Source organism: Emiliania huxleyi (assembly GCF_000372725.1).
Source record: "Emiliania huxleyi CCMP1516 unplaced genomic scaffold EMIHUscaffold_370, whole genome shotgun sequence".
Lineage (NCBI taxonomy): Eukaryota > Haptophyta > Isochrysidales > Noelaerhabdaceae > Emiliania > Emiliania huxleyi.
In genome coordinates this window covers 45,923-68,192 of record NW_005199193.1, presented here as the reverse complement: position 1 = coordinate 68,192, position 22,270 = coordinate 45,923, and the positions used below count along the sequence as shown (strand labels likewise).

The 22,270-nt window shown below is 65.2% G+C and overlaps 6 protein-coding genes across 6 annotated transcripts; 3 read left to right on the top strand and 3 right to left on the bottom strand.

Annotated features, from left to right (window-relative positions):
• Positions 1 to 4,665: 4,665 nt before the first annotated feature.
• On the top strand, positions 4,666 to 8,264 carry EMIHUDRAFT_117961 (hypothetical protein; the record flags this gene model as incomplete). Its single annotated transcript, XM_005771789.1, has 3 exons — positions 4,666 to 4,729; positions 6,309 to 6,664; positions 7,719 to 8,264. 3 exons carry the CDS (start codon positions 4,666 to 4,668, stop codon positions 8,262 to 8,264), a joined length of 966 nt encoding a protein of 321 aa, XP_005771846.1.
• A 456-nt stretch (positions 8,265 to 8,720) lies between these two features.
• On the bottom strand, positions 8,721 to 11,558 carry EMIHUDRAFT_242854 (hypothetical protein; the record flags this gene model as incomplete). Its single annotated transcript, XM_005771788.1, has 6 exons — positions 8,721 to 9,416; positions 9,489 to 9,540; positions 9,616 to 9,848; positions 9,931 to 10,026; positions 10,407 to 10,576; positions 10,931 to 11,558. The coding sequence occupies 6 exons, from the start codon at positions 11,556 to 11,558 to the stop codon at positions 8,721 to 8,723; spliced, it is 1,875 nt and encodes a 624-aa protein (XP_005771845.1).
• A 1,231-nt stretch (positions 11,559 to 12,789) lies between these two features.
• On the bottom strand, positions 12,790 to 13,918 carry GPB2-2 (GPB2, beta subunit of a heterotrimeric G-protein; the record flags this gene model as incomplete). The annotated part of the gene is made up of 2 exons (XM_005771787.1): positions 12,790 to 13,734; positions 13,814 to 13,918. 2 exons carry the CDS (start codon positions 13,916 to 13,918, stop codon positions 12,790 to 12,792), a joined length of 1,050 nt encoding a protein of 349 aa, XP_005771844.1.
• A 241-nt stretch (positions 13,919 to 14,159) lies between these two features.
• EMIHUDRAFT_242852 (hypothetical protein) lies at positions 14,160 to 16,905 on the top strand (the record flags this gene model as incomplete). The annotated part of the gene is made up of 4 exons (XM_005771786.1): positions 14,160 to 14,187; positions 15,995 to 16,398; positions 16,582 to 16,781; positions 16,851 to 16,905. 4 exons carry the CDS (start codon positions 14,160 to 14,162, stop codon positions 16,903 to 16,905), a joined length of 687 nt encoding a protein of 228 aa, XP_005771843.1.
• A 151-nt stretch (positions 16,906 to 17,056) lies between these two features.
• EMIHUDRAFT_242851 (hypothetical protein) lies at positions 17,057 to 18,079 on the bottom strand (the record flags this gene model as incomplete). Its single annotated transcript, XM_005771785.1, has 1 exon — positions 17,057 to 18,079. One exon carries the CDS (start codon positions 18,077 to 18,079, stop codon positions 17,057 to 17,059), a length of 1,023 nt encoding a protein of 340 aa, XP_005771842.1.
• Positions 18,080 to 20,887: 2,808 nt separating this feature from the next.
• On the top strand, positions 20,888 to 22,225 carry EMIHUDRAFT_444885 (hypothetical protein). The gene has a single exon (XM_005771784.1). The coding sequence runs from the start codon at positions 20,930 to 20,932 to the stop codon at positions 21,944 to 21,946; it is 1,017 nt and encodes a 338-aa protein (XP_005771841.1). The 5' UTR covers positions 20,888 to 20,929; the 3' UTR covers positions 21,947 to 22,225.
• The last annotated feature ends 45 nt before the right edge of the window (positions 22,226 to 22,270 follow it).

Genomic DNA, 22,270 nt, shown 5'->3' with positions numbered 1-22,270 from the left:
TCTCTCGCCGCTTCAACGTTCATCCTCTGACTCGTTGCTCTCCTCTGCCTCGTTCTGCGACACCGCCGCCGCCTGCCGGTCCCTTGCTCTCGCGGCTTCCGTCTCGCCTCTCGGCGTAACTCCGCTCTCCTCTCAGCATATTTTGACCTCGTTGCAGCGAGAATCGGCGAGGGCCGAGCGACTGCGAAGAGAGATAAGAAGACCAAGACGCCCAAGGATGAGCGACCGCTAGCACCACACACAGGGATTTTTAAGGAGAGGAGTGTGGTGCTAGCCGTCGCCCACCCTTGGGCGTCTGCCTCTTCCTATCTCTCTTCGCAGTCCCTCGGCCCTCGCCGATTCTCGCTGCAACGAGGCCAAAATACGCCGAGAGGAGAGCGGAGTTACGCCGAGAGGCGAGACGGAAGCCGCGAGAGCAAGGGACCGGCAGGCGGCGGCGGCGTCGCAGAACGAGGCAGAGGAGAGCAACGAGTCAGAGGATGAAGGTTGAAGCGGCGAGAGAGAGAACGACGAGAGTGAGACGACCGCGGGGTGGTATGAAGATTGCAGCGAGAATCGGCGAGGGACTGCGAAAGAGAGATAGGAAGAGGCAGACGCCCAAGGGTGGGCGACGGCTAGCGCCACACTCCTCTCCTTCAAATCCCTGGTGGTGGCGGCGTGCCGTCCTCCCATCCCTCCCTTGGGTTGTCTAACAACAATAAGGAAGGCCTACCAGTGACCCACGACGATCTCCCAGCGTCCACACCAGTGCGGGTAAAAGTTCGCCCACTCTCTCTCGTGCCCCAAACCGAGTCCTCTCTACAGTTCCATACATACCCGAACGAAAATACCTGGAAACCCCCGGGTATTTTCGGGTTTTAGGTTTTACCCGGGTTTTTGGCAATGTCTGCTTGAAGCTTGCTGCCCACCTGAACAACAGCAGTAACAACAGGACAAAAACAGTAAAAATTGGGCTGGGGAGAAACGCTTGAACAACGTTGAGGATTTCAGCCAACAATAGTGCAGAGAACTGTTAGGCCCAAAGTTAACGTTTGACAGCTCTATACAAGACTCCCTCCTCCCCTGGCGATCTCTCTCGACGACTAGCGTCTAGCGAGACCTTTCTCCAGCTTCTCACTGGCAGTCTCTCGCTGGCGGTTTGTACTCCCCGGCGGCGCGGCGAGCGGCATAGACCTGTCGTGCCGCCTGCGAGCTCGTTTGCGTCCGAGCCGTTGGGCAGCTGGAGCGATGCCGCGGCCGTCATCGTGAGTCGTGCGTCGGCGGCGCCAGGGGGCCGCTCTGCCAGCTCTGCCAGTCGCGCAGCGAGGGTCGCCTCCCAGCCTGCCCCCTCGGCCACAAAGTGGTCCGCCACATACTGGCTGCTGGCCGGCAGTGCGACGCCCTCGGCGGCGGGTGCGTCTGGCGTCCCGTCTGGAGCCTCGAGGTGGTAGCCGTACGCGGGGGCGGCCTGCTCGAAAACGCTGAGGAGCCGGCCGCCACAGACCCTCTCCAGATCGATCGGCAGCCAGCGCAGGTGCACGCCCGCTCCGCAACCCGCCGCCACGACACTCCACTGGCGCCACACCCTCGGCCGCGCCCACGCCGCCGCCCAAGGCACGAGCGGCACCGCAAGCTTCCATCCGCCCGCGCCGCCCCCGAACTCCCTCACCAGCCGTGCGACCCTGTACATGAAGCCCTCGAACGAAGCCTGCGCACGCAGCAGCACCTCTGGCCACTGCGGGGAGAGTATCAGCACGCGCTGCGGCGGCGCCTCGGCAGACACCGCAACCGCAACTGGCGGCGGAGGGCGTGGCTGCAACGCGGCAATCACCAGCGGGCGCAGCCGGCGTACGCCATAGCCCGCGAGGTGGACCGCTGTGGCCGGCTCGCACTCGCGCTCGGCCGCGCGCAGCGTCTTGATCCGTTTGGTCTGGTCGGGCCACCAATGCGCAAACATGGTCGCGTGCGATGCCACCGCCAGCTGCGCTGCGCCAGAACGCCGCACGCCGCCGCCGACGCCGCCGATCGGCCTGCGCACGTCGACCGGCACTGGCAGGGGCACCATTCGCCGGCCCTTGTACAACCCGTGCGCCTCCTCGTGATATCGTGCCAAGAGCGCCTCCGCGCCGCAGGCATCGCCGCCTTCAGACTCTGTGGACCCACTGACGTACACCGAAACCGGAGGATGCAGCCCCATGAGAAACTGCACGCGGCCGACCGTGCGGTCGTAGTACGTTTGGCGCGCGCGCCTCGCCACGGAATCACCCTCTTCGCAAAGCTGGCGAGGCACCGCCCCTCGGGTGACGGGTTGCCACGCGGCGATGTCCTTGCCAAGCATCGGGCGGAGCACCTGCCAAGGAGTTGTGGAAGGGTGCGCGTCGGGCGCGCTGGGGGCAGAGTGGCAGCAAGGGGGCGGGGGGGCGGGGGAGGGCGGGTGGACGGGCGGGCGGGCGGGCGGGCGGGCGGGCGGGCGGGCGGGCGGGCCGCGTGCCTCGAACGCCGCGTCGGTGCGGAGGGCGAGCGAGTTGACAATCTCGTTCAGTAAACTCTGGTCGCAGCCGCCGCAGTCGCCAGTTACGATGGAGACTACCTCGAGGCGGTGGAGCCACTCGCTGAGCAGCCAGCCCACCGTCAAGTCGGCGGCGGCGTGCACGTGCCGAAAAGCGAGCATCCCGCTATTGAGCGGCATATGGTCGGCCTGGCCGATCACGGACGCGGCGCGGAAGGCCGGAATGTCCCACTGCAGCGGCCGCAGGAAGGCCACGTCTGAGTCGGTGACGAAGACATCGGCGCCGCCCTCGATGAACAGCCGCGCCAACGCGTAGATCTTTGCGCACAGCACCTCCGCGAAGACGGTGTGGAAGCAGCGGCGCGTGAAGAAGCACGGTAGGCCGGTGGCAGCGGCACAGACATTGGGTGAGGGTGTCGCCAGGTAGACGTAGTCGGCGCGGTCGGAGCCCTGAACCAGCTGCGTGTGTATGGATGCGGCTGCGCGGATCCCTTTCAAATTCGTCGGGATCAGCGAGTAGAAAAGGCGGCCATCTTTGCGGCGTCTGCTGCGGGCCAGCTGCAGCGGCGAGTCGTCGAGGCTGTAGGCCAAAGCGAGTGGGTGCCGGCACGCATCGTCGGCGCATGGCTCTTCCATCGGGCAGCTCTGCAGGCAGCGCGCGACGGAGCGCAAGGGATCTTCCCGGCGGCTGCTTCCATCGGTGGCGCACGCGCAGTTGCAGCGCAGCACGGAGCTGGAGACGTTCTGGCTGATTCTGCTGCAGTGCCCATGTTTGGCAATGCTGAGCCAGGTGCGCGCCGCTTCAAATGCGGGCATGCGCAAAGCCTGGGCATCGCTGAAGTCGACTGCGATCGTGGCGTAGCGAGGAGGTTTCTGCTGCAGTGGCATCGAGCACTCTTTGAACCATGAGCAGTCGTCGGGCCTATAGCTTACGTACCGACAGGCCGGGCATCGTTTGAGGCACATGAGGGCACATGCCGTGAGCGAGGTGATGCCGTGCTCAGAGGGAACCCACGAGCCTGACGAGCCTTTGAGGCAGTCACCCTCCGCGGAAGCTGTCTCGGCGCAGAAGCCCGGCTGACGCTGCTGAAACGGTGGTTCGATCGTCGAGAGCGTCGCCATCAATCACGTTGCATGCGCGCACAAGAAGGTCGGAAGGTGGAACAAGAAGCCCGACCAGCTCTCAAACTCAGGGCCCGATTTGATTGGTTTTCTTGGTCTTGAGCACTTGAGCACTGAGCACTGGATAGGGTCGATTCCGCACGGTACGGGACCCCTCGATCGTCTCCAGAGCTCGCCCTCCCTCACTGGTGTGTTCATTGGGGAGGGGTGGGGGGGGGGGGGGTCATAAAAACACGGCACATACGGGATCGAGGTGCCGTTGGGCTGAGGGTATCTTTGTTGAGTGCATTCTGGATTGCGCATCTGGGCGGGCACTTTTGGTGGTGGTGCGCACTCTGCACAGCGCCACCGGCGCCGCGTCGGAGTGAGTGGCGGCCGCCACTCACTCGCGTGGTGCGTTGAGGCCTCTCCGGAGAGCCCTTGTCACCTGAGGGAGGGTGTAGAGGATGTAGAGTGTAGAGCGCTGTAGAGCTGTAGAGCTGTAGAGCGCTGTAGCGCTGTAGAGCTCTACATCCGCCGCGGGACGAACTGCATGCGTTGTAGAGCGATGTAGAGGCGCTCTACAACGTGAAATCTCTACAACAAACTCTACAACGCGGGTTCCGTGGTCAACGGGCGTTCGACCACACCACCGGCCAAGGCTACGTCAAGTCACAGCGTGGCCACTACCATGATGGGATCTTCACCAAACGAAACAAGTTCAACCTGCTTCTCCACGAGACATTCGGCGGCGGCTTCTCGCCGCCAGCAGTTGCAAAGATCAACCGCCTTGCGCGCAAGGCTCAACGCTCGGGCGTTGACCGCACCGCGTACCCTCCCCACTCCCGCCTCTCATTTGTGTCACACCACGCGGAACGCATCTCCATCGATCGCTTCGGTGAAGGGGGTGAACCGTGCCATCCTCGATCGCCGTGCAAAGCTCGCTTCCGAGCTCTCACGCCGCGCGTAGGGCCCTTAGGGGCCTAGAGAACACAAACACCCTCTCTCTTTTCTCCCAGTGAGCTATAAGTACGTGTACATCAAAAGCGGCGAACGAGGCACGGTCGCTCTCCGACATGAGGCGCGTTGCACTTGCCAGTGCTGTCCTGGCCTTCTGTCTGCCCGCCCAATGGGTGGCAGGTGCCTCTGCTGCTGTGGCATGCCTCACGGCTGCGACTGGCCGGCGCCTCGGCGCGTCAGCTCAGCTCGGCGTAGCGATAGTGGCCAGCGCAACTTGCCTGGACTCAACGCTCAGCCAGGAGCTCCCGCACGCGCTGGCGCGAGTCATGGCGCATGCAACGCGCAGCAATGCTCGCCTCGCCTCGCGCAAATGCGACCGTCCTCGCAGCCGACAGTCCACCGCCTGCTAAAGAAGCACAGCGACGAATGCGGCACTGGCGACGCATGGCAGGCTGGTCATGACGCAGTTATAGGGTGTTGCGTGCCGTCAGTGTGACTCTCTGTGTGTCAGGGATAGTCAGGGCCGTCCATCAGAGCTCCAGTAAGCTCGGAGACACCCCATTAGCGCGGCTCGACCTCTTTGAGTCACTGCCTTCCCGCGGTTTTGCTGTAGAGCCTCTACAACAAACTCTACAACAAAATCGCGCTCTACATCGCTCTACAACGCACGCAGTTCGTCCCGCGGCGGATGTAGAGCTCTACAGCGCCACAGCGCTCTACAGCTCTACAGCTCTACAGCGCTCTACACTCTACATCCTCTACACCCTCCCTCAGCTTGTCACCACCGGCGGCCGCCGGGTGTTGTTCGATTCTATTAAATGCCCACATGTTTTGGCGGGCACTTTGAGAACGCCCAGCCGGGTTTGGCTAAGCTAACAGTCGGTCGATGGACTTGAGCGCCCTTGTTGCGGCCCGGAAGCGAGAACGCCCCCGCACCCTGCTCGGCCGAGCGGTCCCGTCGCAGCCCACCAAGCAGGTGCGCACCAAGTCGCCCGCGTCGGAGGCTCCGAGGCCATCATGTTCGGCAGCGCAGAAACGCCCCAACGCGCCGCCCAGAGCCCTGAATTCGCAGAGCGGTGCGACGCCGTAGCACTCTCCTGCTGATATGATGTGCTGCGCGCGCTAGGCGCACCCTGCCGCGCGGTACACGGGACCCCGCCCCATCCCACGACCTGCTCCCAGAAAACTGCCACTCCATCCCCGCTCGTCATCGCGTGGCCCCACATTCTCAGAAACAATGACGCTATTTCCCCCCTTCGCGGCGGCAGGAGCAACTAACGAACGACTCCCGTCACGCAAAGAAATACACCGCAAAACGAAATCGTCGGGATCAACGAGTAGAATCTAGAAAAGATGGCCACGGGAGAGACGAGACCGGGAGATACCGGGAGATCCGGGAGATACGCTCGAGATACCCGGGAGAGCATGCGTAGACATAGGTGGGTGCGGAGAGGGGGGGGGGGGAAGAAAAGTGATTGCCGCGTCGAGCGACTGACCTTGCGGTCCCTGGACTTTCTTTGGTTTAGTTAGATGCTGGTTGGTGGCAGAGAGAGAGAGAGAGAGAGAGATCTGCTTCCCTTCGATTCCCTCGTGCTTAGCTAGCATGTCTTAGCTCCCTCGATTGTGAGAACAATTAAAATATCGACCGAGAAAAAGTCATCCTATTTCGAACATCCTATTTCGAACAGCCGAGATAGCCGAGACATGTCGCCGTTCAGACGCCATCCGCCATTCCCCCCCCCATCCAGTCGGTTCATAGAATCGGTCCGCAGCTTTGCCATGGCGAAGCGCCGCCGCGAGGACGAGGTGGCGGCACCCGTCTCCCAAGCCGTTCGGGCGGGGCTCAAGCTGCAGCGCGAGGACCCGCAGCGCGCCTTCCTGCATGCTTGCCGTCTCCAAATGCGAGTGATGATGGCCGCAAAAAACCCTCTGACCGAGCCGCTGCACAAATTCTCCCACGGCCAAGGGGTCATATGGCGGGAGGACTCGCCGCCCGAGACGCCTGCCCTGTCCGCCTCGAGCAGCTCCAGCGACCTCTCCTCGGGCTGGAACATGGGGCCGCCGGTGGAGGACGACTTTGCGATGCTTGTGGACGAGCTTGAAGACCTGGACGAGGTGGCGTCCGTGGCGGCGGAGCAGTGGGCCTCGCAACTACGGTAGTCGCGAGAGGTGGCGGGTCGGAGGCGCCGCCCCTTCCCCGCCAGCTGATGTATTGGTCCTCTCGGGGAAAATGCCCTCTGCCACAGCACCGGCCACCCGCACCGCGCGTGTACAGTACTCGATCGTTTTGAGAGCGCCGCGTGTCCGGCTGGAGTGTGCGATGGCTCCGTCGCTTGCTTTCCTCGGATCCCGTCATTCCTGTGGCTGTGCTCTCACTCTTGTCTTGACACTCTCTTCGACATGTGTGACTGCTGTGTGTGCCAGAGAGAGAACAGACCATGGGGATGGACATACTCAATAGAGACCAGCGCAGACCACACACTGTCACTGAAAACCTTTGAGCATGCGTAGACATAGGCGTATGTATGTATGTGTGTATGTACACTTCGGCAACACCGAAGAGCGCGCCCGCCTTGCAAACACATGGGCTGCAAGCAACGCGGGTTCTGTGGTCAACGGGCGTTCGACCACACCACCGGCCAAGGCTACGTCAAGTCACAGCGTGGCCACTACCATGATGGGATCTTCACCAAACGAAACAAGTTCAACCTGCTTCTCCACGAGACATTCGGCGGCGGCTTCTCGCCGCCAGCAGTTGCAAAGATCAACCGCCTTGCGCGCAAGGCTCAACGCTCGGGCGTTGACCGCACCGCGTACCCTCCCCACTCCCGCCTCTCATTTGTGTCACACCACGCGGAACGCATCTCCATCGCTTCGCCTTCGGTGAAGGGGGTGAACCGCGCCATCCTCGATCGCCGTGCAAAGCTCGCTTCCGAGCTCTCACGCCGCGCGTAGGGCCCCTAGGGGCCTAGAGAACACAACCCCCTCTCCCTTTTGTCCCAGAAAGCTAAAAGTACTGACTACGTATGGCGTAGGTGTACGTAGGTGCGGAGAGGGGGAGAGGGGGAGAGGGGGGTGGGGAGAGAGGGCTGGCGGTGGCGTCCTCAGCCGCCACAGCCAGGCAAGCCTTGAGAGAATGGACGACTCCTGGGTGTCCGACATCTCCAAGGGACAGGGCAGTGAGGCTGCAGGCGACGAGTGCTCGGTGGACTCGCACGACAGCGATCTGCTCGACGGTGTGCTCCGCGAGAACGAGCGATACCGGATCGAGGCGGAGCTCTTGCGCGCACGCCTCGCAGAAGTGGAGCTCGATCGTGCACCCGCAAAACCCGTCCAGACGATCGCGGCGCCGTCGAGCTACCGCTGGTCCACCGTCGGCGTCTTTGTCTGCATCATCTGCTCTTGCGCGCTTGTGGTCAGCCACGAGCGGCGAGAGACACGTATTGCCGAGGAGGCCGCAGAGATGCTCCGCCGAGCGCTCAACAATTCCCGCGCCGAGTACGACGAGCTGCTGGTCCATTACTCCACCCTCAAGGAGCATCGCACCTGCGCCCTGGAACGGGAGGAGCGCAGCCTCGGCCTCGCCCCGGCCCGGGGTCCACTAGACGTGCTACTCGCCGCAGCCCACGTCGTGCTGCGGGCGGGCAGGCGGCTCCTGCCGCTCGATCTGGGGCTGCCCGGCTTCAAGCGGCCTTCGGCCGTCGAATCGGCATGATGAGCTCACAGCTTGCTCGATTCGGGGTTCGGCACTCGCAAGGTGCGCGCCCTCAACGGGTATAGATTTGGGAGAGGAGTGCTGCTGCAGGAGGCGGTGTCATTGTGAAGCTCTTCTCGCCGCGGCTCCCACTCACTTGTCCCCGCTGTGCACTCCCGATCTTCCATAATCTCGTCGGTCGCGCTCTGTTCTCTGGTGAGTGGACTGGTGTCGGCCATGCGCGTGAATCTGAATGTGCGGGCGTCTCACACACCTGTCTCAACTCTCATGACTTCGGCGCGCCCCTGCACAGAAGCGCAACTCCGCCAATCGTTACTACAGTACGAGTCATGCTGACTGTTTCCCCTCGAGGATCACAATCACCACAATCACTACACAGACTGCCGTTGTGCGTTGAGCCTTGCCCGAGGCCGAGGCCCGAGGCCGAGCGACACATTTGTCTTAAATACTTTAACTTTATATCTCGGCCAAGGCCTTCATCTCCGCGCCGGTGAGATTAAAGCTGAAGCTGCCCAGATCGCTCGCGAGGTGAGCCGGGTTGCTGCTGGCCGAGACGGCCACGACTCCCTGCTGCGTCACCCACCGCAAGGCCACCTGCGAGGCCGACCGGTTGTGTGCGGCAGCGACCTTGAGCACGCGGGGGTGGTGCAAGACGTCGACGCCCGAGAGGCCGCCCAAGGGCGAGTAGGCGGAGAAGGCGATGCCCTTCTCGCGGCACTTTCGGAGGGTGTCCAAGTCGCGGCCGAGGCGGCTCTCGCTGTGGCCGCCGATCGAGAAGCCAACTTGGTTGACTGCGGGCGGGACCGTCAGGCCGGCTGCGAAGAGAGCGTCAATCGCGGAGGCGTTGAAGTTTGAGATTCCGATGGCGGAGGCCTTGCCGTCGAGAGCGAAGCGCTCGAGAGACCGATACGTCGCGACCGTCTCCTCCATCGTCGCGCAAGGCCAGTGGAGCAGCAGCAGGTCGACGCGAGCCACGCCCAGCAGGCGCGCGTCGATCTCCGAGCGGGTGTAGGCGTCGAGGTCCTTGTACTCCTTGTCGTACCACACGCACCACGAGGTGAAGCTCTCGGCGGGGCAGCAAGGCACCTTGCTGGTGAGGAAAAGCTCTTCGCGCGGCAAGCCTGACGCCGCCACCGCATCGCCGACCTGGACCTGTTCACAGTCACGGGTGTGAAGAGACGCCGTTCACAGCGCCGCCTTCGCATCGCCGACCTGGACCTGCACGTCGTCGCCATACATCATCGCCGTGTCGAGCCCGCGCCCGCCGAGCTGTAGCCTGGGGTCAGATTCGGGGCTAGGGATACGGGTTGGGGTGTGGGGTAAGGATTGGGCCGAGGGGTCAGGCTCGCACCAGGCGCTGTAGTTTGAGGGGTGGGAGTGCACGCCGCCGAGGTTGATCAGCGGCATCTCGACGCCCGGGGCGATGGTGACTGTCGGGATGCGCGGCAGCGCTTCCGAAGGCGGCGGCAGCGAAGCCACGTCGTTGGTCCCGATGCGGACGTCGCAGACGTGGTGCCCGCCGGCGCCGCCTCCGCCGCAGTACCAGCGCAGGAGCGGCCTGCCGCGGGAGGGGCAGCCGTGCGCCTAGGAAGGTTCAGAGAAGGTTCAGGGAAGGTTCCCAGTGCCTGCCGCGGGAGGGGCAGCCGTGCGCCTCGAGGTCGTGCACGTGAGACTCGAGGCACGCGTCGCAAGCGTCGCCGCGGCCGCGGAGGCCATGGCAGAGCTCGGCGAGCCTTCCGACGCACGCGCGCGAGAGCGGGTCCTGCGGCAAGTGCGGGCACGAGCCACCTCCGCCTCCGCCGCACGGCAGCTCGCCGCAGTCGTCGGCGAGGCGCGCCGGCGCGCCGCCCGTCTCGAAGAACCACGCGGCGAGCGAGTCGAGCATCGACACGCCTAGGAAGGTTCCGAGAAGGTTCAGGGAAGGGTCCCAGTGCGGCGAGCGAGTCGAGCATCGACACGCCTAGGAAGGTTCCGAGAAGGTTCAGGGAAGGGTCCCAGTGCGGCGAGCGAGTCGAGCATCGACACGCCGCGGATGAGCGGCGCGGCGCTCCAGCCGAGGTTCGCGGCGTGGCTCAGGCAGGACGGGGCGAAGTAGCCGTGTGGAGTTGCCTCGGAGCCGAGATCGCGGAGTGTACCCCTCACCCACCTGCCCCACTGGCGGAGGTACGAGGTGTCGTTGGCGGTGAGGGCGGCGCTGGCGTCGCAGCCGCAGTTTGCGAGCTTCGCCGTGTCGTACTGGTTCTCGCGCACGAAGAGAGGCGTCGCGAGCGCGCGCCACGCAAAGGCGGCGTCGGTGCACTTTGAGGCCTCGCCTGTGGGACCTCTCTCGGACATGTCACGGACCCGTCCGCGACTTGGCCGGTGCACGTTGCGGCCTCGCCCGGATACAGCGCGGCGCAGCGCGGCGAGACGTACGGCGCCCACTCGGCCGCGAGGCCTGCAGTGCGGCGGAGGGACGCCGGTGAGGCCGCGCGGAGCTGCGGGGCGGAGCAGCTGCGGGGCGGAGCAGCTGCGGGGCGGAGCAGCTGCGGGACGGAGCAGCTGCGGGGCGGAGCAGCTGCGGGGCGGAGCAGCTGCGGGGCGGAGCAGCTGCGGGGCGGAGCAGCTGCGGGGCGGAACAACTGGGGCCCGGAGCAGCTGCGGCGGAGCGGGCCGGGCGAGAGGACCGAGGCGACGGGCCGGAGTCGCGTCGCCGTTGATGAAGTCCCTCTCGGACGAGACGGCCGGGTAGAAGAAGCCGGCTGCGGGCGCCGCCTTGACGGTCGCCGCCGGCCACGCAGCAGCAAAGTAGTCGGCGTGCAGCAGGACGCCGATCCCGCCCGCGCTCGAGCCAGAGAGGAGCACGAGCGAGGGCGCCAGCGCCGGGAGGCTCCGGCGCAGCTGCGCCAGCGTGGCGTTGATCAAGTTGTGGCCCGCGAAGTAGCCGCCGCCGAGCGCGTGCGAGGGCGTGAGCCGCGTGCCGGAGTGCATGTCGGCAGAGCAGTATGGCACGAAGAGCTTGTTCCAGTCGTGAAAGTGCGGGTTGACGCTCGAGTCGTCACTTAGCTCGTCCTCTCCCAGGCGCTTCGTTTTGGGCCATCCGGCCGATCCCCTCCCAGCGCCACCGTCCCACACGGCGCACTCCGTGGCTGACCGGCACTCGCCGCCACCCTGCAGAAAGACAACCAGCTTGGTGCCGTTCTGCGCCGACGAGGCGGCGCGCCAGTAGAATCCGCCGCCCGAGCCGTCAAGGCAGCGAGCACCGGCGCTGGTGACGAGGTCGGCATCGAGCCGAATGAGCGAGGCGTGACCCATCGACTGGCTGCGACCAGCGAGCATCCTCCCCACTAAGTGCGCTTCTTAGGATTCCTAGCTAGCTGGGTGTGAGGAATGACTGGACACCAAGCTCCAAGTGCCTCACGACACCGCGTACAGTACTAGCCCGCCTCAACCCACTTTACCCATGTGCATACTATTATACTAGTAGTACTCGAGTACGGGACTGGCAGAGTAAAGGACACAGCAGGCGGCCCCCTCAGGGGCCGTCGTCATCGAACAAGCAAGTCGATCTCTGCACAACAAAGACTTGTAAAATTCTCCCACACACAACACTAGGCTGCACGGGCGGGACGCGGCGGGAGTCGGGACTGGCGCGCACTGCCAGTCTGCCACTGGCACTAACACAGGTAAGAAAGAATTCCCATTACGCACTGAAAGAATTCTAACAACAAGTCCCTCTCACAGAAGATTGGCGCGGACTGTGGCACAACAAATGGCACAGAAAAAAATTACAGCGGGGGGGGGCTGGCGCGCGCACTGGCTGGCACTAACACACAGGTGTACACCACGAAGAAAGAATTTAAACAACACAACTCCCTCTCACAGCAGACAGGCTCGACACAGGTGCGAACTGGCGCGTGCTAGCACTATCACAGGCACACTAGAAGAAAGAATTTCTGTTTTCTAACTTTCTTCAAAGAGAGATACGTCCAGTCACACAGCACGCTGGCACGACACGGGTGTGGATCGGCCGGCGCACACTAACTAGCAAGCATGGACGATCGGTCGGCACGCCGGGGGCCCACGAAGTGGCGGCCGACACGGAGGAGCATGGACCCGTTCCCCCGAGAGCGGACGTGGTACGTGGAGGATAGCTAGCCCACACACTCTCTCGGTGTTTGTTCCCTCTCTCTCGGTGTGCGGTGGCGGTAGTCTGTGCCGTTCCCCTCCACGCTCCACCCCTCCTCAGCGCCCTCGCGCCTCGGCGCTCTCAGAGGCGTCTCTCTCGATTTTTCGTCGAAATACGGAACGCTAATTGATCGCGCTTGCGCAAATACACCCATGCAAGAGATAATTAATACAACCCATCTTCGTGACGTCGCTGTCTATCGTGTTGACGTTCCCTCACACGTAGGCCAGCTACGGAACGCAGCTACATACTACATACACGAGAACACGACTAGAACGGCAGCTCCTCCACTGCACCTCGCAACCAAACAGATCGCACGTGCGCGAGGTTAGTGTGGCCGCCGCGCGTCGGCGAAACCTAGGACTTCCCCGGCCCCCAGAGGCAAATTGTGGCGTCGAACGCGCCCGTCGCGAGGCACGTCCCGTCGGGTGACATCTGCATGCAGGAGATGACACGCATTCGTGAGTCGTGGTTCTGGTTCTTCACGTGCGCCGCAACCTTCTTGGCGTACCCCGACTCCGACGAGGCGAGGGGGTCCCACAGGCAGACGTGCCCGTCCTCGTAGGCGACGTACATGGTGCGGCCCGACTGGGAAAAGTCGACCGCCGTCACGTGGTTGTTTTTCCGGCTGTACTTTTGCAGCGCCGCTTGCGCCCGGAGGTCAAAGAGGAAGACGCTGCCGTTCTGCGTGCCGGCGGCGACCGCCGTCCCGCTCGGGAAGAAGGCGCAGCCGTTGCACTCGCCGACGACGTCGAACTTGTGCGTGCACTCCCCTGATCGCATGTCCCACACGCGAGCTGTGCCGTCGCTGGACGACGTGCAAAACGCCTGGCTGCCGGGAACGCCCGCCGGGAAGCGGATGCACGAGCAGTCGCCCTCATGGCCGCGGAAGACTTGCTTAGCCTTCCACGTCGCGACGTCCCACAGGGCGGCCTCCGCGTCGCCCCCCGCCGAGAGCATCTGCGACTCGTCGGGAAAGTGGAGGCTCGAGATGTAGCCGTCATGCTGCTCCAGCTGCCGAGTCATGGAGCACTCGGCGCCGTCGCCGTCGGTCGACCAGACCGACACGACGTTGTCCATGCCCCCGATCGCAACGAGGTCGCGTGTGGGGTGCATCGCGACGGCAATGATGAACGGGCGCGATATGACCTTCCTCTTCATGGGGACCCGGTCCGAAGCGAAATCCCAAATGATGGTCTTGCTCCCCTGGTCCGACGCGATGAGCGAGCGTGAGTCGGCGCCCCACGACATGCCCTGCACCTTGCGGATGTGGCCGTGCAGGCGCCGCTTCTGCTGGAGGGCCTCGATGGGGTACAGGTTGGCGCGCGGCGGCAAATCCTTGATCTGTCGAGCGCGGTGCCGGCCGTGCGTCGTGAGGCACTTGGGGGCGTGTGTGTGGGCTCGCCGGTGTGTGAGGCGCCTGGGTCGTGAACGCCGCATCCCTCTTCTCCTTGCAGTACCGCTCCGCTTCGCCCGCGGAGACCATGCGTCGGTTGGATTGCACTCGCGCGTGCCAACACACAAGAGACCAATCGGGCAGCGCACTGCGAAGTTGTCGACGTTTCACTTTGCCGGCGTGTCGAGCTCCTCGCTCCTCGGACTGTTCTTCACCTCCCTCCCTCCCTACCTACCTACCTTCCTTCCTTACCGCTCATCGTCTCCGAGCGAACCCCTTTCCCCCCTCTTTTCTTCGTTCTTTCTCCTCCCACGCTGGCCGCGCATCAATCATGCTGCGCTTCGTTCGCGAGCAATCGCGTGCGTAACGGGAGGCTGGCCGGCTTTTTGTGGCTTTTTGGACGGCTTTTTGGCTTTTCCCGCCTCCCTTACACCTCTCTTGTCTTTTTTCTGTGTGTGTACTCTCTCTCTCTCTGACTCTGTCTCTCTCGCTCTCTCGCTCTTTCCTCTCTCACTGCTCTCTCAGTGTACTTTTAGCTTACTGGGAGAAAAGGGAGATATGTGTACGAGGCTCTTACGAACACACCCTTTCTTTCCACTTTCGCCCGGGCGGGCGGTGGCGCGCGGGTGTGTGTCAGCCGGTGCGCGGTGGTTTTGTTTGATGCTGTGACCTGTGTGTATATCGATCGCGCGCCTTGCGGGGGGGGGCGCGGATAAGAGGAACCATGTTCACTTTCACACACCAAAACCACAGACAGGGAACGAGGGGGAGTGAAGTGAGAGAGTTGTGTGTGTGTGTGTGTGTGTGTGTGTGTGTGTGTGTGTGTGTGTGTGTGTGTGTGTGTGTGTGTGTGTGTGTGTGTGTGTGTGTGTGTGTGTGTGTGTGTGTGTGTGTGTGTGTGTGTGTGTGTGTGTGTGTGTGAGATTTTTAGCAATACCAAACAACTCTAACACTCACACGTAATTTGGGGCCTGGAGCCCTGTTCACGCGCGCGCGAGACGTGCAGACAGGGTTGCCAGGTGAGAGCGAATGGCGCGGTTCACGCCTCGCACAACAGAGAGAGAGATGCGCTCTGCATGGTGGGACATAAAAGAGAGCGAGTACTTGGGCGAGTAGGCCGTGCGGTCAACGCTGCCGCGCGCGACTTTGCGCGCGAGGCGGCGCAGCTTGAGAACGGCGGTGGGCGAGAAGCCGCCGCCGAACGTCTCGTGGAGCAGCAGGTTGAAGTTGTTGCGCTTGACAAAGATCGCGTCGTGGTAGAAACCGCGATGCGCCTTGACGTAGCCGTGGCCGGTCTTGTGGGAGAAGGGTTGGCTGGGCTGCCCGCGCGCCTTGCAGCCCATGTTTAGGCTTTGCAAGTGCCATTGAGAATCGCGTCGGTAGCTGGAAGGGACTCGGGCTCGGGGAGCGGGACGCTCTTGGGGTAGAACTCAGTCAGGTAGCCGCCGCGGACGGTGTAGTACTTGTTTTTGTCGCGGGCGCTGCGCTTCTCGCACACCTCCTTCCAGTCCGAGAGGGCGGACTCGTAGGTGGCGATAGCTGCGGCGATGGCGGGGTACTTGGACGCACCTGCCTCGTCGAGGGCGAAGTCGGGGTTGTGGGCGACGAGGGTGCGCCAGTTCTTGAGGAGCGACATGGAGAAGTCGCTGTCGGCTCGCGAGAAGGCGGTATCGATGTTGCACCCGCCCATCTCGGTCGGCAGCTGTGCCTGGAGCCACGCGAGGTCGCGGAGCGCCTGGGGCGAGGCGTCGGCGCGAGCAATGCTCTCAAAGGACTTGCGGATGCGGTTGTGCGCAAACTCGAGAGCATCGCACGAGACATTGGGCGGCGTGATGCCGGCAAGTTTTTGTTGTTGTGTCTCTCTTTCTTGTGTGTGTGTGTGAGAGTCTGAGAGAGAGAGAGAGAGAGCCGTTTGAAGGAGTGCCCGCCCCTTGCTTGCGCTCTTGCGCTCGCCTTCGCTTCTGCGTCTGTCTGTCATCTGCCTGCTCCGCTCCCGCTCTCCGAAAGAAAGAAAGAAAGAAAGAAAACAGATCCCCCAAGGGGCGCAAAGAATTTTTTTCCGTGAAGAGCGCGCGGCGGCGTTTTACCTCCTCTCTCTCTCTCTCCCACGGCGACGATCTCCACCGATGGGGAAGGGAGACTCTCAGCGGACGGGCGGCTCGCGAGGCGGGCGCGACCAGTTCGACTGGGACCAGGTGAGGGAGGACAAGCACCGCGAGAACTACATCGGTCATGCGGTCCTCGCGCCCAAGGGCCGCTGGCAAAACGGCAAGGACCTCTCGTGGTATGCGAGGGCGCGCAAGGACGAGTCGCTTGCGAATCTGCGGGAGGAGCGGGCGCGCGCGAGGGAGATGGAGGACGACATGATGCGCGCCCGCCTGGGCATGGCGCCGGCGAAGCGTGGGCCTGCGGTCGGGAGCAGCGAACTGCAGCCGCACGAGCGGGCAAAGCTGCTCGCGCGCGGCGGCGGTGGGGAGGAGGATGGAGAGACGGGCGAGAAGGGCGACGCGCGCTTCGACGCGGAGAGGATCAGCGGCGTCGGCTCCTTCGCGATGGCCCGCCGCGCCGAGGTGGGCATGATCAAGTCCAAGATGGCGCCGCTGGACAGGCTGGAGGGGGCCGGCACAGCCCCTCCTCCACCGCCTCCTCCGCCAGAGGCGGCGGCGGCGGCGCCCAGAGCCAGCGGGGGCGGCGGGGGCGGGTTCATAGCGGCGGCGCGCTTCGATGGTCCGCGCCCCGGCTGGGCGTTCAAGATGGGCGAGGCGGGGCTCGGGTACTACCGCGAGGGCGGCGGGGGCGGCGATGGGGAGGAGCGCGAGGAGCGGCGGCGCGCAAAGAAGGCTGCGCGCAAAGAGGCGAAGCAGGCCAAGAAACGGGAGAGGAAAGAGCGGAAGCAGGCGAAGAAGGAGGGGAAAAAGCGCAAGCGGCAGCGGGACGAGGGCGGCGGCCGAGGGTCGCGCCGGCCACGCGGCAGCAGCAGTGGCAGCAGCAGCAGCAGCGAGGAGGGCGGTGCCCGGAGGAGGCACGACTCCGACAGCGAGGAGGCGCCGCGCCGGCGGCATGACTCCTCCGACTGACGGCGAGACCGAGAGGAGCCGGCACGGGCGCGGAACGTTCGGGCGCAGCGCCACGTAGCGCCGTACCCGCAGGCGCGCAGCACTGTCTGTAGACTGAGTGGCTATAGAGACGGTGTAGGCGGCACGAACTTGAACGTAAAACAAGATAACGTCATATTGTGGCAGTGACTTCAGACGGACACGCCCCGGCTCTGCCTCTCCGGCCACTCTCGTCCTCCCGCGTCCCATCGCCAACGGTGGCCTGCAGAAACTGGTAGAACTTCTCGTCGGGCACGAGGCCGCTCTGCAAAAAGTTGGCGCATCGCGACGCCAGCCTCTCGGTGTCGACGTGGGGCAGCGCCGGCGGCTGGTGGGCGATCGCCTCGAGCAGCTCCGTGCCTGCGGCTCCGCCGTACGCCCTCTGCAGCCTCGCGAGGTTCGTAGGCAAGTGCGGAGAGGGGAAGTCGTGCGACCCCGCGCCGTGCGGCCGCGGCAGCTCGCCGGGCAGCGTGCCGTAGAAGGGCCGCACCTTTTCGTCTTCGTCGCGGAGGTCGACGAAGCCGGTGAGGATGTAGCGGCAGCCCTCCGTCACGGCGACGCCCTCGTGGTGCTGATAGCCGCAAAAGAGGAGGCAGTGGCCCTGCGGCACGGACAGCGCCTCGGTGGCGTGTGCGAAGAGCGTCCCGCCGCCCGTGAACTCGCCCGGATCGTTGAGCTGAATCACAAAGCTGAAGCAGCTCTCGTCAAAGTGGCTGCCGAGCGAGGCCTGCCCGCCGCCGCCGCCGCTGTACTTGACGACGAACTGGTCGCGCACGAAGAGGCGCCGCTGATCCGTAGCGAAGAGGCGCTCGATGGACGGCAGGATCTCCGCCTCCAGCAGCGCCGCCATCTCGGCATCGAGCCACGGCAGCGCGTGCACCTCGACGTCGGTCGTGGGGAAGTTGGCGTGGCGGTCGACGGTCCACTCGAACCCCGGCCGCGTAATGTCGCCGAGCAGGCGCCGTCGCGTGCTCTCGGAGAGCAGCGGCCGCACGCCGACTAGCTGCGTCCAGTCGCGCGCTCCCTTTGAGATGAGCATGTGGCCATCCGGCGAGGCGATGCTGCGGTAGCCGGCAAAGCGTGGGGCGGCGGTGGAGGAGGCGCGGCCGTGTGCGGCGGAGAGAAGGAGGAGGAGGAGGAGTCGGCCGCACTGCATCAGCTGTGAATCGAGCGGCAACCAACAGCTCTCAGGACCCCCCGGTGCTGGGGTGCTGCCAGCAACCAACCAACTCACCGGCGAGCGGAGCGAGCCAAAGAGCTGGGGCCAAATTCATGAATGGCTGTGAATGAACGTCAACGCCGCCCGCAGCATCGAGCGGCACGTCCTCCCCACAACCAGCGGCGTGTATTGCACCATAGGTACCGCTGCCGACGGGCGACGTGCACGGGACACAGGGACGGGCGAACCACGTACCCGAACAAGCATGATCCAGTTCCAGAGAACGGGGCATGGCAACCCGCAGAAGCCCGGGGAGACCCAACAGGAGCTCAATGCCCGCCTCGGCCGCAAGGACGGCAAGGACCCGTGCTGGTTCCACCACGTCAAGGGCTCCTGCCGTTATGACGCCGCCGAGTGCCGCGGCCATCACGGCTGATGGCCGGCGGCAGCCTCCGACCCGCCCGGCGGCCCATCGACGCCGAGTGTGGTGCCCGAGGCAACCGTGTCAGTGTCGTGCGTGACTGATGTGAGTGATTCCGCTGTGTGTGCGCATGGGTGTGATGTGCAGCATGACAGCGGAGGGGAGGGCGGCGGGAGTGATGTGGAGGCGGGTTCTAGTGCGCCCCCGCCGCAATCGCCGCACCCCCGAGACGGACGGAAGTCCGTCGATCAAGATTTGGCAGCAGCTGCTCTGGGCAGCTGCGATCCTAGCCCGAGCGCGCCGCGCGGGCTCCTCCTGCACCTGTTCGCGGGCGGGCCGCGGGAGGGGAGCTTCGCGCACTTTGCCATCGCGCTCGGCTTCGATGTGATTGAGAGAGACATCATCCTCGACCCCGGCCATAACCTGGTCGACGATCGCGTCTTCGCCGAGGTGATTGAGCTCATTCAGAGCGGCGCGGTCAAGGCGGTGCTCTTGGGCACGCCGTGCGGCACCTTCTCCGTCCTGCGCATCCCGCAGCAGGATGGTCGAGAGGGCCCGCCGCAGCTGCGCGACCGGCTGCACCCCATGGGCATGCCCGGCGTGCCGCGCCAAAACCTCAACGAGCTGGCGACCGCAAACGTTCTCGTGCGTAGAACGGTGATCATCGCTCAGGCCATCGCCGACGCGGGCGGCGTCTTCATCATCGAGAACCCGCCCGACAGAGGCGATGGCCCGCTCTACCAGGCCAAGTTTGCCTCCCACGCGCCTCTGTGGCTGGTGCCAGAGGTCATCGAGCTCGCCGACCGCACTGGAGCGATCAAGATCACCTTCCCCCAGTGCGCCCTCGGCTCGGACTTTCAGAAGTGGACGACGCTGCTGGTCTCGCCGCAGCTAGTCCCGCAGCTCGTGGACCTCTCGAGGCTCGCGTGCCAGCACCCCGACGGCCACCGCGACGTCGCTGTCGGCGCACGTGCAGCGCGGGCTGCTGCGTACCCTCCGTTGATGAACCGCAGACTGGCCGAGGCGATCTCGGACTGCCTCACGTCGCTCGGCGGCGGTGCTCCGAAGGAGAGCGGCCGTCTCGCCGGCGACGCTGCGGGCGAGGCTAGCGAGCCGGCGGGCGAGGATCTCGACGCCCCCACCGCCGGCCGCGGCTCGCCAGAAATCGTCGCAGATGCTGTCGATTGCCGTCGTAACGATGTGCGTGGCAGCAAAAGGTCGCGCGACGGGATGCGCGACGCGCAGCTGTCTCAGCGCGCGCGACAGCGACTGAAGCGGCGGCAGGCCGCATCCAGTGGTGAGGCAGGCGACGGGCGAGGTCCTGGGTGCAGAACCCGCCCCGACCCTGCCGATCCACCGGAGCGCGACACTGCTGCTGACACCGAGCTATTGCCAGAGGCCGAGGGTCCCTTCAGGGAGCGACGGTGCCCTACTGTCAGGGTCCCTACGGGGAGCGACGTTCGAAGGGCGCTGTCAGGGTCCCCCTCGGGGAGCGACGGCGCCCGACTGTCAGGGTCCCTACGGGGAGCGACGGTACGCAGCCGCGGCAAAGGGCCTGCGCTGCAGTGGTCGCCACTTCAAATGGACTGGCGGGCAATGGGTGGATGACGAACGGCGGAACAATCCGTGGCATGGTTGCCTCGGCCGGGAGCGTCGCTCTGATGAGCAGCGCCTCCCTCTCCCCGTCCTAGTCCCACCACACGCCTCGTGCGCATTGCCACCGGCGACTCGCCGGTCATCCGCATCTCTCTGGCTTTCTCAGGTGAGGAAAGGCCGCCTCAGCCGGATCCCGGGTACGGCTACGCCGCGATGCCGGGCTGCGAGGCGAGCCGAGAGAGCACCACCCCGGTACCTGATCCATCGAGCCAAGCGCCCGCCCTCGCCCCGCACTGGCCGGGGAAGCGGAGTGCGCCGGAGCCGGATCCGCCGCGTTGGCGCGTCGACGAAGCGACGAGGGCAGCCGGGGCTGGCCGCGTCGCCGATCCAGAGAGCGCCCGGCGCGGAGGCAGCGCCGGAGGTGCCGGGCAGGGGGCCGTCTGTGACCCGTTCGTGGGGGGCGCGCCGCTCACTGCCGTCGCCGTCGAACGACCCGGCGACGCAGACGCGCCCAAGGCCGACGCTGCCCCGATGGGGAGCGCGTACCGCGAGCTCGAGACAGCCTCGGAACGGACAAGAGCCGGTGGCGCCGTGCTCGCGGATCCGAAGCTTCGCCGGATGAGCGTTCGTTTCGCAGAGGCGATGGCGGTGCCGCCTGGAGACTTCGTGGAGGAGGAGGGCGGCCAGCGCGTCTTCGTGAAAGACGAAATCGCGCCCAGCTACCAGAGAAACACTTCACACCGCACTAAATTTAGACCCCGAGCCCTCCTTCTTTGGTGGGAGAGGAGGAGGAGAGCATACAGCACGCCCCTCTTTACACCGCGGCCCGCATGACGAAGTACTGGTACTGCGGCAGCGACCCGCCGAAATTCGTGCGGGACCACGTCATCTCAGTCTACGCGCCGCTCAAGCCGACCATGTGCTACTCCACCTCAGACTCGCCGTCGGGCGACGAGGACGCCCGCTTCTGGCAGTCCGAGGAGGAGTGCAGCTGCATGCCTTCTCCGGCCGCGCCTCCGCCTTCGCCGCGCCTGCCGACAAAGATCTACTTCTGCGGGCAGCCAGGCGCGCGCCCACGCCGCACACTGCGGCGCATACTGCGCCGCCCTTGCGCACCGCACCCTCTGCGCGCGAGCCACGCAAGGCCACAGACAAAGGGCCGGCCCCCGCTCGCGAGCGCGTTGCCGACCGGGGCCAGAGAGTGGGTCCTCAGCTCTGACCACGCTTGCCCCGAACGCGAGGCCGCGCGCCACACATCCACGCCAGCCCTGTCCGCGCGCCGCCGCATAGCAACGCCCCGCGCCCGCTCAGGCGTCTGGCCAAAGTTTGACCGCGCGCTGAAGGCCAACAAATGCTACTTTTCGACGAAGCTGCAGAAGCAGGAGGTGATGGACGCAGGCGTCAACGTCTATCCCGACGAGCAGTCGTGCCAGTGCCATCCGCTGCCCTCGCCGCCGCCGCCGCCGCCGCCGCCGTCGCCGCCGCCGCCTTCCTCACCGCCGATGCCGCCGCCGCCGCCGCCGCCGCCGCCGCCGCCACCCGGACCGCCGCCTCTGCCGCAGTCGCCGCTGGCGGCCTCACCGCCGCCCGCCGCGCGCGACCAACCGCCGTCCGCCGCCTCTGTCGAGAGCAGCACCGCCTCGGCTCCCGTCGCCGCTGCGCTTGCTGCCGCCACGCCCGCCGCGACCGCGCCCGCCTCGCTGGTCGCGCCCTGGGCGGCGGCCCGCGCCTCGAGCCCGTTTTCTGTCGTGGCTGCCGGCGGCGTCGCCGGCGCCCTCCTCCTCCTGGCTGTGGCGGTGCTCCGCAGCGTGCGCCGCCGGAAGGCACGCACCGCCCTCTTGGTATGACGGCCGCGGAGAGGGCGGCCGCCGGCGCCACACCGCGCTACAGCTGCGGGTGGAGCGCCGCGTCTTGGTCTCTAGCTGCGGTGGAGCGCCGCGTTTCGCTCCGCGAGTGCATGCAGGGCCGCCACCGCGTGCGGAGGTGCGGCTCAGCGAGAGAGTAGATGAGAGCTGCGAGATAGTGTGACCTGGGTCCTGGCGCCCCGATAGTACCGGTGGTGGATGTGGCAGTACGGGCCAATAACGGTTGTTGTTGTCTACGTTTCTCGTAAGGTGTGCGAAAAGACCGTGCGGCACCACGCTGCACGCACCCCCCCAGCCTCCACGTCA

Excerpts from the sequence above, each read along its gene's own strand:
- EMIHUDRAFT_444885 (XM_005771784.1), top strand. The coding sequence starts at position 20,930 with ATGACGAAGTACTGGTACTGCGGCAGCGACCCGCCGAAATTCGTGCGG.